This window comes from Amblyraja radiata, chromosome 16 (genome assembly GCF_010909765.2).
Source record: "Amblyraja radiata isolate CabotCenter1 chromosome 16, sAmbRad1.1.pri, whole genome shotgun sequence".
NCBI lineage: Eukaryota > Metazoa > Chordata > Chondrichthyes > Rajiformes > Rajidae > Amblyraja > Amblyraja radiata.
Genome location: NC_045971.1, coordinates 2,478,806 through 2,494,780, shown reverse-complemented (window position 1 = coordinate 2,494,780; position 15,975 = coordinate 2,478,806). Strand labels below are relative to the sequence as shown.

The 15,975-nt window shown below is 47.5% G+C and overlaps 1 protein-coding gene across 2 annotated transcripts in view; it reads right to left on the bottom strand.

The window, feature by feature from the left end:
* The window catches only part of plxdc1 (plexin domain containing 1), a 186,092-nt gene that overhangs the window by 30,223 nt on the left and 139,894 nt on the right, over nt 1-15,975 (bottom strand). For both annotated transcript variants that reach the window (XM_033034877.1, XM_033034878.1), the window contains exons 10-11: nt 14,872-14,932; nt 12,358-12,496 (exon numbers count right to left, since the gene is read on the bottom strand). In XM_033034877.1, coding sequence (XP_032890768.1) covers nt 12,358-12,496; nt 14,872-14,932 — 200 coding nt within the window. The remainder of the gene's footprint in view (nt 1-12,357; nt 12,497-14,871; nt 14,933-15,975) is intronic.

Sequence of the window (15,975 nt, the reverse complement as noted above, 5' to 3'; positions counted from 1 at the left end):
GGAAATAGGCGACGTTTCGGGCCGAAACCCTTCCTCAGACTGATGGGGGGTGGGAAAGAAAGAAGGAAAAGGGGAGGAGGAGGAGGAGCCCGAGGGCAGGCGGATGGGAGGGTGGGAGGAGACAGCTAGAGGGTTAAGGAAGGGGAGGAGACAGCAAGGGCTAGCCAAATTGGGAGAATTCAATGTTAATGCCATGCTCTCTAACTAGATAGATTCTTGCTTGGTACGGGTGTCAGGGATTATGGGGAGAAGGCAGGAGAATGGGGTTAGGAGGGAGAGATCGATCAGCCACGATTGAATAGTGGAGTAGACTTGATGGGCCGAATGGCCTAACTCTGCTCCTATTACTTATGAACATAAACATATCAGGTCTGCCTTCGTTGATCAATAACAATGCCTGGGACATAAGAATAGAGACACATGGAACTGCAGATGCTGGAGTCTTGAGCAGAACACAAAGTGCTGGAGGAACTTAGTGGGTCAGGCAGCATCTGTGGAAGGAACGGGCAAATTACATTTCGGGTCAGGACCCTTCTTCAGACACTTCCCTCCACAGACGCTGTCTGGTCCTCCAACAGTTTGTTCATCTCTGGTCTCCATTCTGTTGGTCCACTGCAAAATTATCCTCAAAATACACCCACTCTGAAGAAAACAAGGGACTGCAGATGCTGGTTTATACCAAAGATAGACCCAAAGTGCTGGCATATCTCAGCGGGTCAAGCAGCATCTCTGGAGAAAAAGGATGGGTGACCTTTTGGGGTCGGGTCCCTTCTCAGACTCAGACTCAGTCTGAAGAAGGGCACCGACTTGAAACGCCACCCATCCTTTTTCCTCAAGAGATGCTGCCTTACCCGCTGAGTAACTCCAGCATTTTGTGTCCCACTCTGCGGAAGTTCTCCTGACTCTAATGGGAGTCCTGTGAGGAGTCTGAAGAAGGGTCCCGACTCGAAATATCACCTATGCATGTTCTCCGGAGATACAGCCTGACCAGCTGAGTTTCTCCAGCACTCTGTGTCCTTCATTGATTGCAAGTATAGTACCTATAGTAAGTATTGTACCTCGAAATATCACCTCCACCTCCATTCCCTCCACAGATGCTGCCTGACCTGCTGGGTTCCCCCGGCACTTTGTGTTTTGCCCTCAGACATAAGAGTTATGATTTTTGTGTACAGAATATAATAAATACGAATTAATAACTGAATCAATTAATTTTCCTTGAAACTGAATTCTTCCTTTTGTTCTAACTCTCCGCTGCCTATCCGGCTGGGATTCCGATTCTCTCACTCAAAATATTTTCCATGGTTTTCCTGATCCACCTCTTCGACAATCCCACTCAATGGGAACAGATTCATTGATTGCTAAAACGTGGAAACATGGCACTGCAGATGCTGTTTTACACACAAGGACATCATGTGCTGGAGTAAACCCAGTGGGTCAGGCTCAGTGAGTCGGGGAAGTCCAGGACAAGGGGTCACAGTTTAAGGATAAGAGGGATGTCTTTTAGGACTGAGATGAGAAAAACATTTTTCACACAGAGAGTGGTGAATCTCTGGGACTCTCTGCCACAGAAGGTAGTTGAGGCCAGTTCATTGGCTATATTTAAGAGGGAGTTAGATGTGGCCCTTGTGGCTAAAGTGATCAGGGGGTATGGAGAGAAGGCAGGTACGGGATACTGAGTTGGATGATCAGCCATAATCATATTGAATGGCGGTGCAGGATCGAAGGGCCGAATGGCCTTCTCCTGCACCTAGTTTCTATAGTTCTATCTCTGGAGAACTGGAGTCTGAAGAAGGATCCCAACCCGAAACGTCACCTATGCATGTTCTCCAGAGATACGGCCTGACCCGCTGATTACTTCATTGTACCTGGTTTAAGACAACTGACAACTTATATTCATTTTGCACAATAGACTCAAGACCGAAACGCATGGCAAAGTACTGAATAATGTTCCCATGGTTTGGAATATGTGGGCAGCTTGCCCAGGCAATTCTGAAAAAGGAGATGAATAAAAACACCGTGGATCTAATAAAAGTCCAGCTGCACTTACAACAGTCACATAGACAGATATACACCTCAGGGCGGCATGGTGGCACAGCAGTAGAATTGCTGCCATACAAGTTCAAGTTCAAGTTCAAGTGAGTTTATTGTCATGTGTCCCTGTATAGGACAATGAAATTCTTGCTTTGCTTCAGCACACAGAACATAGTAGGCATTTACTACAAAACAGATCAGTGTGTCCATATACCATAATATAAATATATACACACATGAATAAATAAACTGGTAGTGCAAATACCAGAAAGTGGTTGCTAATAATCAGAGTTTTGTCCGAGCCAGGTTTAATAGCCTGATGGCTGTGGGGAAGTAGCTATTCCTGAAACTGGTTGTTGCAGTCTTCAGGCTCCTGTACCTTCTACCTGAAGGTAGCAGGGAGATGAGTGTGTGGGTGGATGGTGTGGGTCTTTGATGATACTGCCAGCCTTTTTGAGGCAGCGACTGCGATAAATCCCCTCGATGGAAGGAAGGTCAGAGCCGATGATGGACTGGGCAGTGTTTACTACTTTTTGTAGTCTTTTTGTACAGCGTCAGACACCCGGGTTGGATCCTGACTACGGGTGCTGGTCTATATGGAGTTTGCACGTTCTCCCTGTGACCTGCGTGGGTTTTCTTCAGGATCTCCGGTTTCCTCCCACACTCCAAAGACGTACAGGTGTGTAGGCGAATTGGCTTGGTCACATTGTAAATTTCCCCTCGCGTGTGTAGGATAGTGTTAACGTGTGGGGATCGCTGGTCGGCGCGGACATGCAGGCAAATGAGATTAGTTTATCTTGCATCATGTCCGACATGGACATTCTGGGCCGAAGGGCCTGTTTCCATGTTATATCTCTAGACTACAGTTTTACATAGAAAACAGGACAGTACGGGGCAGGGACAGACCCTTCGGCCCAGAATGTCCATGTCGAACATGATGCAAGATAAACTAATCTCATTTGCCTGCATGTGATGCATCTCCTTCCATTCCCTGCATTTCCACGTGCATGTCTAAAAATCTCTTACACCCCACTGTTGCATCTGCCTCCACCACCACCCCTGGCAGCGCATTCCAGGCACCCACCCCCACAATGTTACCAAGCCAATTTGCCTACAAACCTGTACGCCTTATGGAGTGTGGGAGTAAACCGGAGCTCCCAGAGAGAGCACACGCTGGTGACGGGAAGAAAGTACAAACTCTGTGCAGACAGCGCCATAGTCAGGATCGAACCCGAGTCTCTGGCGCTGTAAGGCCACACCTGGAGGCTGCAAGGTGACTTGGATAGGCTGGGTGAGTGGGCAAATGCATGGCAGATGCAGTATAATGTGGATAAATGTGAGGTTATCCACTTTGGTGGCAAAAACAGGAAAGTAGACAATTATCTGAATGGTGGCCGATTAGGAAAAGGGGAGATGCAACGAGACCTGGGGGTCATGGTACACCAGTCATTAAAAGTAGGCATGCAGGTGCAGCAGGCAGTGAAGAAAGCGAATGGTATGTTAGCATTCATAGCAAAATAATTTGAGTATAGGAGCAGGGAGGTTCTACTGCAGTTGTACAGGGTCTTGGTGAGACCACTCCTGGAGTATTGCGTACAGTTTTGGTCTCCTAATCTGAGGAAAGACATTCTTGCCATAGAGGGAGTACAGAGAAGGTTCACCAGACTGATTCCTGGGATGTCAGGACTTTCATATGAGGAAAGACTGGATAGACTCGGCTTGTACTCGCTAGAATTTAGAAGATTGAGGGGGGATCTTATAGAAACTTACAAAATTCTTAGGGGGTTGGACAGGCTAGATACACAAAGATTATTCCTGATGTTGGGGAAGTCCTGAACAAGGGGTCACAGTTTAAGGATAAGGGGAAAATCTTTTAGGACCGAGATGAGGAAAACATTTTTCACACAGAGAGTGGTGAATCTCTGGAACTCTCTGCCACAGAAGGTAGTTGAGGCCAGTTCATTGGCTATATTTAAGAGGGAGTTAGATGTGGCCCTTGTGGCTAAAGGTATCAGGGGGTATGGAGAGAAGGCAGGTACAGGATACTGAGTTGGATGATCAGCCATGATCATATTGAATGGCGGTGCAGGCTTGAAGGGCCGAATGGCCTACTCCTGCACCTATTGTCTATGTTTCTATGACTCTACCACTGCACCACCATGCATACATTTCATAATTTGTGCTGTAACCTTCTCAGGAGTATTGCGGTATCACACAGCGAAAATACGATAATTAGACAGTGGTGTGTCAAAGCTTCAATGTGTAACAGGTGTAAATGTAAGCATGTCTTACACAATCTAGGCTGGAATACACTGGTGATTTAGGAGGTTGCAGCACAAGTTATGGAAGTGTTTAATGAATTGTGAGTTTTGGTCATTAAAGTAATCGTGAGTGAGGTTTATTGTTTGAAACTGCCCGGGGTAGTGTGGGAGAAGTACTGTGTTCGACACAGTAGATTACATTAACCACTCTGCACTTTTCCCTCCATTGATTTCTTAATTACTTTCATTATATTTGCATTCATTTCATAAAATACTCAAATCCGTTGCCCACACAACATCATTACTGTGTTTCCGCTACAGTTGTGTGGTGTTTAATGAACCATCGCATCTTTCCACTCAAAAGCTGGCCGTTCAGTCCTCTATTCCTGTACTATCCCCCGAAAGAACAAACCAATACTGCCAGCCTATCATAGAAACATAGAAAATAGGTGCAGGAGTAGGCCATTCAGCCCTTTGAGCCTGCACCGCCATTCAATATGATCATGGCTGATCATCCAACTCAGTATCCTGTACCTGCCTTCTCTCCATACCCCCTGATCCCTTTAGCCACAAGGGCCACATCTAACTCCCTCTTAAATATAGCCAATGAACTGTGGCCTCAACTACCTTCTGTGGCAGAGAATTCCACAGATTCACCACTCTCTGTGTGAATTTTTTTTTTCTCATCTCGGTCCTAAAAGATTTCCCCCTTATCCTTAAACTGTGACCCCTTGTTCTGGACTTCCCCAACATCGGGAACAATCTTCCTGCATCTAGCCTGTCCAACCTATCAGGGGGCTATGTATTCTAGAACTAAACAGATCTTGGTAAAATTGTTCTCATTTCCCGAAGACAGACACAAAAAGCTGGAGTAGCTCAGCGGGTCAGGCAGCATCTCCGGAGAAAAGGAATAGATGATGTTTCAGGTCCAGACCCTTCTTCAGTCTCGACCCGAAACGTCACCTACTCCATCTCTCCAGCGATGCCGCCTGTCCCGCTGAGTTACTCCCACTTTTTGTGTCTTATCTTCAGTTTAAACCAGCATCTGCAGTTCCTTCCTACACTGTTCTCATTTCCCCATTGACTCTTTTGTCAATGAACCTATTTTATACTTATTACAACATAGCTGGAGGCTATTCGGCCCATCAAGTCTGTGCCAGATCGCCATGCACACAAACAGGTTCATCGGTCCACAATGTCAAAACATCATGCTAAGTTAAATTAATCACCTCTGCCTGCACATGATCTATACCCCTCCATTTACTGCATGTCCATTTACCTATCCAAAAGCTTCGTAAACGCCACTATCGTATCTGCCTCCACCACTACCCCTGGCAGCACGTTCCAGGCACCCACCGCCCAGCATTTAACCAAATTTGCTCCGCACATCTCCTTTAAACTTTGCCCCTCTCACCTTAAAGCTGCGCCCTCTAGTCCTTGACGTCTCCATCCTGCGAAATAAGATCTGAATGTCTACACTATCTGTGCCTCTCATAATTTCTGACTTGGCTGCTATAAATGGCACTAGTTCTGCCAGTACAGATTCAGCACCACTTTAATTTAGGTTAGATTAGTTTAATTTGGAGATACAGCATGAAAACAGGCCCTTCGGCCCACCGAGTCCACGCTGACCCGTGATCCCTGGCGACCCCGGGGGCTACAACGTGAACCGCAGCCACGGCCGTCATCGGACTGTGCGGTGGGTGAAGACGGGCTCGCTGGTGCACTTTGCGAGTTGGGAGTGCGGTCGGAAACCGGCGCTCAAAACGGCTGGAGAGACGATGGGAGCCTGGGATGGGTCAGCAGGTTCTTCCAGTTACATTCAGTTTACATTTTATAGTTCTTTTATTTAGGTTTCTGGCACTCTGTGGTGCTCTAGAGACATGGTGGTGGGGGGGGGCATTAGTGGGCCAGGGGTTTAGTTTAGTTTATTGTCAATTGAAGTTGCGTGCTAACTAGTCAGCGGAAAGGCAACACATGTTTCCAATCGAACCATTAAAACCCCTGTCCCACGGTACGAGTTCATTCCAAGAGTTCTCCCGAGTTTGCCCTGATTCGAACTCGGAGATTTACGGTAATGGCCGCTTGTCGGTACTCGGGGCTCTCGTGGACATTTTTCAACATGTTGAAAAATCTTCACGAGTCTTCCCGTGCTTACCTGCCGTTAGCGAGTCTTCCCGAGTACCTGCCGTTAGCGCTAAGAGACGCTAAGAGACGTCCCCGAGCTCCGACGTACCCACTACGTTCATTCTCCGTGCTTCCCACGAGTTTGATTTTTTTTTTAAACTCGGGAGAGAACTTGGAATCAACTCGTACCATGGGACAAGGGCTTTATTACAGTGTATTGTCTTTTCATTTTTCATGACCTCAGTTGGTCCAGAAAAACGGATAATCCAGAAAGACTCTGGAACCGAGGATGCCATGAAATCAGTGTTCAACCGGTATTTATGTATGGTGTTCAAGAAAGGACTGCACATGCTGGAAGATCGAAGGTACACAAAAATGCTGGAGAAACTCAGCGGGTGCAGCAGCATCTATGGACCGAAGGAAATAGGCGACGTTTCGGGCCGAAACCCTTCTTCAACCCTTCCGCCTGGGTTGCTTGCGTCCGGATGGCATGAACGTTGAATTCTCCCAGTTTTGCTAGCCCTTGCTGTCTCCTCCCCTTCCTTAACCCTCGAGCTGTCTCCTCCCATCCCCCCTGCCCTCGGGCTCCTCCTCCTCCCTTTTTCCTTCCTTCTCCCCCCCACCCCCCATCAGTCTGAAGAAGGGTTTTGGCCCGAAACGTCGCCTATTTCCTTCGCTCCATAGATGCTGCTGCACCCGCTGAGTTTCTCCAGCATTTTTGTGTACCTTTCATGTATGGTATTATCTGTACTGATTGGACAGCATGCAAAGCAAAGCAATTCACTGTACCTCGATACACTTGCCAATCATCATAATCCCAAGGTTAAATCCCAAAGGCAAAGTTCTCAGTAAGTATTTTGTAAAAGGTAATTAAGTAAAGGTTGGAAGGATTTATCTTTGCTCGTTACTTTGTTTGTGATTGTTTGGGTTCTGGTACAAATAACTATAATAACTATTCCGAGATGGGAAGCTTATTTCACATTTCTTATCCATTTCTGATGGTTGTCAGAAGCCCAGAGGCAAAGAGTTATCGTTTCAACGTCGCAATATTAAAATTGCAATTTCTAAAATCTGTTTTATTGCACAATAAAACCCATGAAGGGGGGGTGGGGGGGTAGGGGGTAGGGTGCGGCTCATGAGGTTATTACTGGTACACCATTGAAAGCATCCTGTCGGGCTGCAGCAGAATTTGCTCTACGAACAGCTGTACCCAGCACGGCAAGAACATGCAGAGAGCATTGGATGCAGACTAATCCATCACACAGACCAGACTCCTCACCAATGACTCCATCTATACTTCACACTGCCTCAGGGAAAGCCGTCAACACAAACAAGGGCCTTTTTCACCCTGGTTATACCCTCATCTTCCCTCTCCCGTCAGGCAAAATATACAAAAGCTCGGAAGCACGAAGGCCAGACTCAGGAACATTTTCTTACATTTTCCTTGATTGCCATCCTCCTTGTCCTGTTTCCACACCTTGCACTTCCTTATCTATGTATCTCCATCTCCCCTGACGTCAGTCTGAAGAAGGGTGTCGACCCGAAATGTCACCCATTCCTTCTCTCCAGAGATGCTGCCTGTCCCGCTGAGTATTACTCCAGTATTATTGTGTCTATCTTCGGTGTAAACCAACACCGACACAGTTTCGTACCCCTGTTATCGGACAACTGAATGGTTCTCCCATAAACTACGATGTAGCCCTGATCTTCCAACCTACTGCATCGCAGGCATTGGAATTCTTCTCTGAAAGTGTAGTGCTACAATACTCTAATACTGTACAATACTACAATACTTTGGTCTCCTAATCTGAGGAAAGACATTCTTGCCATAGAGGGAGTACAGAGAAGGTTCACCAGACTGATTCCTGGGATGTCAGGACTTTCATATGAAGAAAGACTGGATAGACTCGGCTTGTACTCGCTAGAATTTAGAAGATTGAGGGGGGGTCTTATAGAAACTTACAAAATTCTTAAGGGGTTGGACAGGCTAGATGCAGGAAGATTGTTCCCGATGTTGGGGAAGTCCAGAACAAGGGGTCACAGTTTAAGGATAAGGGGGAAATCTTTTAGGACTGAGATGAGGAAAACATTTTTCACACAGAGAGTGGTGAATCTCTGGAATTCTCTGCCACAGAAGGTAGTTGAGGCCAGTTCATTGGCTATATTTAAGAGGGAGTTAGATGTGGCCCTTGTGGCTAAAGGGATCAGGGGGTATGGAGAGAAGGCAGGGATGGGATACTGAGTTGGATGATCAGCCATGATCATATTGAATGGCGGTGCAGGCTCGAAGGGCCGAATGGCCTACTCCTGCACCTATTTTCTATGTTTCTATGTTTCTATGATAGGCTGGCAGTATTGGTTTGTTTTTTCGGGGGATAGTACAGGAATAGAGGGCTGAACGGCCAGCTTTTGAGTTTCTATGTTTCTAACACTGCATTCTCCACTCTGCTATTTATTCTGGTTATACTGCCAGTTATACTTCTGCATAGCTTGATTGGAAAATTGGAAGAGTCATGGAATTATATAATCATTCAGCATGGAAACAGGCCCTTCGGCCCAGCTCTTCCATGCCGACCAACTCATCTAAGCTAGTCTCAATTACTTGTGTTTGACCCAAACACAAGCTTACAACCGAACGGTATGAATATTGATTTCTCTAATTTCAAGTAATCCTTGCATTCCCTCTCTCTCTGTCCCTCCCCCACCCTGGTCGTCTTGCTAGTTTCACTGTTCTTACCCCTTTGTTTTCACCTCCTTCACAGCCAACAATGGACCATTGTGGGCTCTTCGGCCATCGGTGCCATCTGCTTTGTTCTGCACCTCTTTTCATCGTTTCTCTCTCCCCTGACTCTCAGTCTGAAGAAGGGTCTCGTATTCCTTTTCTCTGCAGATACTGCCTGACCCGCTGAGTTACTCCAGCTCTTTGTGTCTATCTTCCCTCCAGCCTTTCCTATCCATCTATCTGTCCAAGAGTCTTTTAAGTTCTTGTGTGGTACCTGCTGCCTCATTTACCTCCTGGAAGAACCAAGCTATAAAGAAAGGTCCCGACCCGAAACGTCCCCCAGAGATGCTGCCTGACCCGCTGGCTTACTCCAGAACTTTGTGTTCTGCAGTCTGTAGTCCCTTGAGTCTAGAACCAAACTTATTATTGGGATTTGTAAATGACAGTTGTTTCAACTTATCTTCCAAACTGCTATGAAATTATAATTTCCCACAAAGTATTGTGGACGCTGGGAGTCTGAAATTAAAGCAGAAAATGCTGTGAAGTCTCAGCGGGACAGGCAGCACCCGCGGGGAGAGAGACGGTTTAATGGAACAGATTAATGACTCCGTTCCGATGCAAGTTCTCTGACCCAAAACATCAGCTCTGCTTCTCTCTATGTTGTCTGTTTTTATTTTAAATAAGGATTAAGGTCAAGGGCTTAAAAGAACGATATTTTTTATTTATGGTGATTTCCTGTGAATCCGTTTGTGAGCGAGAGATTAAAGGCGCCACGTTACAAAATGGGGCCGTGCGGTGGGAGAGCGCGACTGGAATGTTTGTGTTAATGCTTCCAGTAATTCCCCTGTCCCACTTAGGAAACCTGAACGGAAACCTCTGGAGACTTTGCGCCCCACCCAAGGTTTCCGTGCGGTTCCCGGAGGTTGCAGGTGGTTGCCGGAGGTTGCAGGTAGTGGAAGCAGGTAGGGAGACTGACAAAAACCTCCAGGAACCGCACGGAAACCTTGGGCGGGGCGCAAAATCTCCAGAGGTTTCCGTTCAGGTTTCCTAAGTGGGACAGGGGGCTAAATTACCCTCCAGGCAGGGATGAGCGCAGAAGAATGAGAAACAAGGCTGTTTTTGTTTGTGCAAGAATGGAGGACGAGACATCGCAGACGTTAAATGTTGTAGAGTTTTGCAGCACAGAAACAGACCGTTCGGCCCATCACATCCATGCTAACCGCTTTTCCCATTGAAGTGAATCCCATTGATTGGTTTAAATCTGTATGCTTTAAAGCCTTGCCTATATGTGTCTGTCTAAACGCCTCTTAAACGCACAAATTGTATCTGATTACACCATCTTAGATACAACACAGTAAACAGGCCCTTCGGCCCACCGAGTCTGCGCCCACCAGTGATCCCCGTACACCAACGTTATTCTACACCCGAGGGACATTTTACAATTTTTACTGAAGCCAATTGCCCAGCAAACCTGTTGATCTTCAAAAGGTGGGAGGAAACTGGAGCACCCAGAGAAAACCCACATGCGGTGAACATACAAACTCCATACAGACAGCACCTCTAGTCAGGATGAAACCCTGGTCTCTGGCACTGTGTAATTCCCCTGTCCCACTTAGGAAACCTGAAGGAAACCTCTGGAGACTTTGCGCCCCACCCAAGGTTTCCGTGCGGTTCCCGGAGGTTTTTGTCAGTCTCCCTACCTGCTTCCACTACCTGCAACCTTCGGCAACCACCTGCAACCTCCGGGAACCGCACGGAAACCTTGGGTGGGGCGCAAAGTCTCCAGAGGTTTCCGTTCAGGTTTCCTAAGTGGGACAGGGGCATTAGGCAACAACTCTACCGCTGTGCCACTGTGCCACCCATTTAGATTCTCTGGAATGTCAGAGATTGAGGAAAGTCCTTATAGAATTATATAAACAATGACAGCCATAGATTGGCGGCACGATAATTTATAATAATAATAATAATAATAATAATATTAATGGTTAATACTTTGTTGATCCCCTCAGGGAAATCCAGATGTCCAGAAGCCAACACCAACAAACCCACACATTCAGACCGAAGGCAGACAATAAATATATAAAATACAATATGGACAATACCTGAATGCAAAGCATCCCCATACGGCCTAGTATAGGGTATTATAAAATCTAATGGCTAATGGCTGCTAATGGGTGAGTTCAACCATACATCGCCAGAGACCAGGGTTCGGTCCTGACTAAGGGCGCTGCCTGTACGGAGTTTGTACTTTCTCCCCGTGACCACGTGGGTTTTCTCCGGGTGCTCTGGTCTCCTCCCACATTCCTAAGACGTGCAAGTGCGTGGGTTAATTGGCTCCTGTAACTTGTCCCTGGTGTGCAGGGCAGAATTAGTGATCTGGTGATAGCTGGCTGGCACGGACCTAGTGGGCCGATGGGCCTGTTTCCACGCTGCATCTCCAAACTAAACTAGATAGGGTAGACAATCAGAACCTTTTTTTCCCCGCAACAGAAATGGCAAAGACTAGAGGGGGCAGCTTTAAGGTGCGAGGGGCTAATTCTAAAGGAGATAGAAACATAGAAACATAGATGCAGGAGTAGGCCATTCGGCCCTTCGAGCCTGCACCGCCATTCAATATGATCATGGCTGATCATCCAACTCAGTAGCCTTCTCTCCATACCCCCTGATCCCTTTAGCCACAAGGGCCACATCTAACCCTCTTAAATATAGCCAATTAATTGGCCTCAACTACCTTCTGCGGCAGAGAATTCCAGAGATTCACCACTCTCTGTGTGAAAAAAGTTTTCCTCATCTCGGTCCTAAAAGATTTCCCCCTTATCCTTAAACTGTGACCCCTTGTTCTGGACTTCCCCAACATCGGGAACAATCTTCCTGCATCTAGCCTGTCCAACCTCTTAAGATATACGGGGAAAGTATTTTACACAGAGGGTGGTTGGTGTCTGCAATGTGCAACCAGAGGTGGTGATGAAGGCAGATATGTGTGTGTCTATGCAGGGGACAGAGGGATATGGATCACGTGGAGGCTGAGGAGATTAGTTAAACCTCGCATCATGTTCGACATGGATATAGTGGGCCAGAGAACCTGATTCTGTGCTGCACTCTTCTCTTGTGTTGATTGTAAGAGGTTTCCTTCAATTGACCAATTTCAGCACCCAATCCCCCTTCCATTCCTTGCCTGGGCTGCCATAACTGGGTGGGGGAGGAGCGCGCGTTTACCTTCTGTCGTGAGGCCGCTGGAGAAAAGCATTGCCGTGGCCGTGCTGGTAATGCCACTCTCCAATGTGTTCGACAGGGTCGCCGACGAGGAGAAGTCTTCGGAATGTTCCGGAAGATTCTCACAGAGCTCAACGTCGTGCTGAAACATTCCGAAAATAACCATGGAGTAAAAGCATGGCTAGAAGTTGAACATCCCGCGGTCTAGGCATAAGCGCCTTTGCTGTTGCAGCTCCTAGACTGTGGAACAGCATCCTTCTTCCCATCAGAACTGCCCCCTCCATCGACTCCTTTAAGTCGAGACTTAAAACCCATCTCTACTCCCAAGCCTTTCTTGACGTCCTCTGAGCGAGGCCTACATGTAGGTAGTGATGTATGTATTTAATCTACGAACCACTGTTGTATGACGTTAGTACCTCCACCAATGTAAAGCACGAGGGTTGTTTTTTAAATGAGCTATAGAAATAAAAGTGACTTGACTTGACTTGATGAAAGCGGGCGGTTGAATGATTACTCTGAGTGCTTGTAGTTAGTTAGATGGTCAGCTGTTGGAATTAAATTGTAGGCTGTCCAAACTAATGCCCCTGTCCCACTTAGGAAACCTGAACGGAAACCTCTGGAGACTTTGCGCCCCACCCAAGGTTTCCCTGAGGTTCCCGGAGGTTTTTGTCAGTCTCCCTACCTGCTTCCACTACCTGCAACCTCCGGCAACCACCTGCAACCTCCGGGAACCGCACGGAAACCTTGGGTGGGGCGCAAAGTCTCCAGAGGTTTCCGTTCAGGTTTCCTAAGTGGGACAGGGGCTTAACTTTTCACAGTGAGCAAGCTTGAAGGATCTTTTGGGTGGGTATAGGTATAGGTCCTTGAAGTCCAAGGACAGAGTTTAAAGCTCTATTCACACAATAAAAATGCCCCTATCCAGCAACTATACTTATGAGTGGAATTGGCTGGTGTGAATTATTGGACAGGGTTGCAGTTTCCATTACATATTCACTATGAGGGCACTGCGTCATAATGCCAAAGTCTCGACTGTCTGACCTGCACCTCAACATTGCCTGACTCTCACACAGGGAAGCACGGTGGCACAGCTAGAAGAGTTGCTGCCTTACAGTGCTATAGACCCGCGTCCCATCCTGACTGCAGGTGCTGTCTGTATGGAGTTTGTACGTTCTCCCTGTGATATAGAAACATAGAAAATAGAAACATAGAAAATAGGTGCAGAAGTAGGCCATTCGGCCCTTCGAGCCTGCACCGCCATTCAATATGATCATGGCTGATCATCCAACTCAGTATCCCGTACCTGCCTTCTCTCCATACCCCCTGATCCCTTTTGCCACAAGGGCCACATCTAACTCCCTCTTAAATATAGCCAACAAACTGGCCTCAACTACCTTCATTGGCAGAGAGTTCCAGAGATTCACCACTCTCTGTGGGAAAAATAGTGGGACACATGACAATAAACTCTCTTGACTCTTGACTTGAGGAGGAGGCCATTCGGCCCTTCGAGTCAGCACCGCCATTCATTGTGATCATGGCTGATCATCCACAGTCAGTAACTCGTGCCTGCCTTCTCCCCATATCCCTTGATTCCGCTAGCCCCTGGAGCTCTATCCAACTCTCTTTTAAATTAATCCAGTGAATTGGCCTCCACTGCCTTCTGTGGCACAGAATTCCACAAATTCACAACTCTCTGGGTGAAAATGTTTTTTCTCATCTCAGTTTTAAATGGCTTCCCCTTTATTCTTAGACCAGATGACCACGTGGGTTTTCTCCGGGTGCTCCGGCTTCCACCCACATGCCGATGACGTGCGGGTTTGTAGGTTAAATGGCTTCTGTAAATTGTCCCTAGTGTGTAGTGCAGGGCTGGTGTGAGTGGGTGATTGGTGGTCGGTGTGGACTCGATGATCGGACTAATCTGAGGAAAGACATTCTTGCCGTAGAGGGAGTGCAGAGAAGGTTCACCAGACTGATTCCTGGGATGTCAGGACTTTCATATGAAGAAAGACTGGATAGACTCGGCTAGTACTCGCTAGAATTTAGAAGATTGAGGGGGGTTCTTATAGAAACTTACAAAATTCTTAAGAGGTTGGACAGGCTAGATGCAGGAAGATTGTTCCCGATGTTGGGGAAGTCCAGAACAAGGGGTCACAGTTTAAGGATAAGGGGGAAATCTTTTAGGACTGAGATGAGGAAAACATTTTTCACACAGAGAGTGGTGAATCTCTGGAATTCTCTGCCACAGAAGGTAGTTGAGGCCAGTTCATTGGCTATATTTAAGAGGGAGTTAGATGTGGCCATTGTGGCTAAAGGGATCAGGGGGTATGGAGAGAAGGCAGGTACAGGATACTGAGTTGGATGATCAGCCATGATCATACTGAATGGCGGTGCAGGCTCGAAGGGCCGAATGGCCTACTCCTGCACCTATTTTCTATGTTTCTATGTTTGTATATCTTCAGAGTGAACCATTTTTTTGCTACTGACTAATTATCGCCGGGGATGAGCTTGTGGTTACAATACCTCGTCCATGCAGTGATAGTCCAGCCACTCCTGTCGCAGGCGATCAAACCCATTGGAACACCTAAATCCAGGGGAAAAAATATATTAATCTTTTTAATTACCTGGTCAAGGAACTTTGTGGATTGAATGCAATCACATTCTCTTGCATTACCTCATTAGGGCTATTGATGTATATGAACTGGTTATATGAACAGGGCTATTGATGTATATGAACTCGTAGAAGGGTTCTTTAGTTTAGAGGTACAGCACAGGAACAGGTCCTTCAGTGGGAGGAAACCAGAGCACCCGGAGAAAACCCACGCAGGTCACGGGGAGAACGTGCAAACTCCGTACCGACAGCAACCGTAGTCGGGATCGAACCGGGGTCCTTGGCGTCGTAAGGCAGCAAATCTACTGCCACTCGCTGTGTGAAAAACTTGCCCCGCACTTGTTACAATCTGAAGAGAGGACGTCACCAATTCCCTTTCTCCACAGATGCTGCCTGACCCGCTGAGTTACTCCAGCACTTTTTCCCTGTACATTTCAATGTTCTATGTTCTATAATGCATGAAGGTCATAAGGAATAGGGGCAGAATTAGGCCAATCGGCCCATCAAGTCTACTCCGCCATTCGATCATGGCTGATCTATCTCTCCCTCCTAACCCCATTCTCCTGCCTTCTCCCCATAACCTCTGACACCCGTACTGGTCCAAGTGCTCTTGCTTTCCCACTGGCTCTCAGCCCAAGAGAGCGCTCAGCCGCAGGTGGGAATGGGAGGACCACAGTTCGAGAACAGGGAACTGGACAGATGGTTTTACAGAGGGTCATCGCGGAGTTCCTGGGGCCCTTTGCCGAGGGCCGCCAGCGGGAGTCTCCGCCCGGCGCGGCCTGGGGACGTCGGGAGCCGCGGACTCCAGGGGGAAGCGGCCATTTTGGAGGTCCAAGCCGCTGAGGCTTGGCCTCCAGTCCCGACGTCGGAGAGCCAACATCCCGGCGAGCGGGCCTGAGCGGCGGGCTGCCCCTAGTGGCGACTGCGGAGGGCTCTGGAGGCCCCGACCACGGAGGAAGATGACTGCCTCCCTTTTATTTCCCTTTCTCCTCTCTGAGCTTCACTGGAACGTGCAT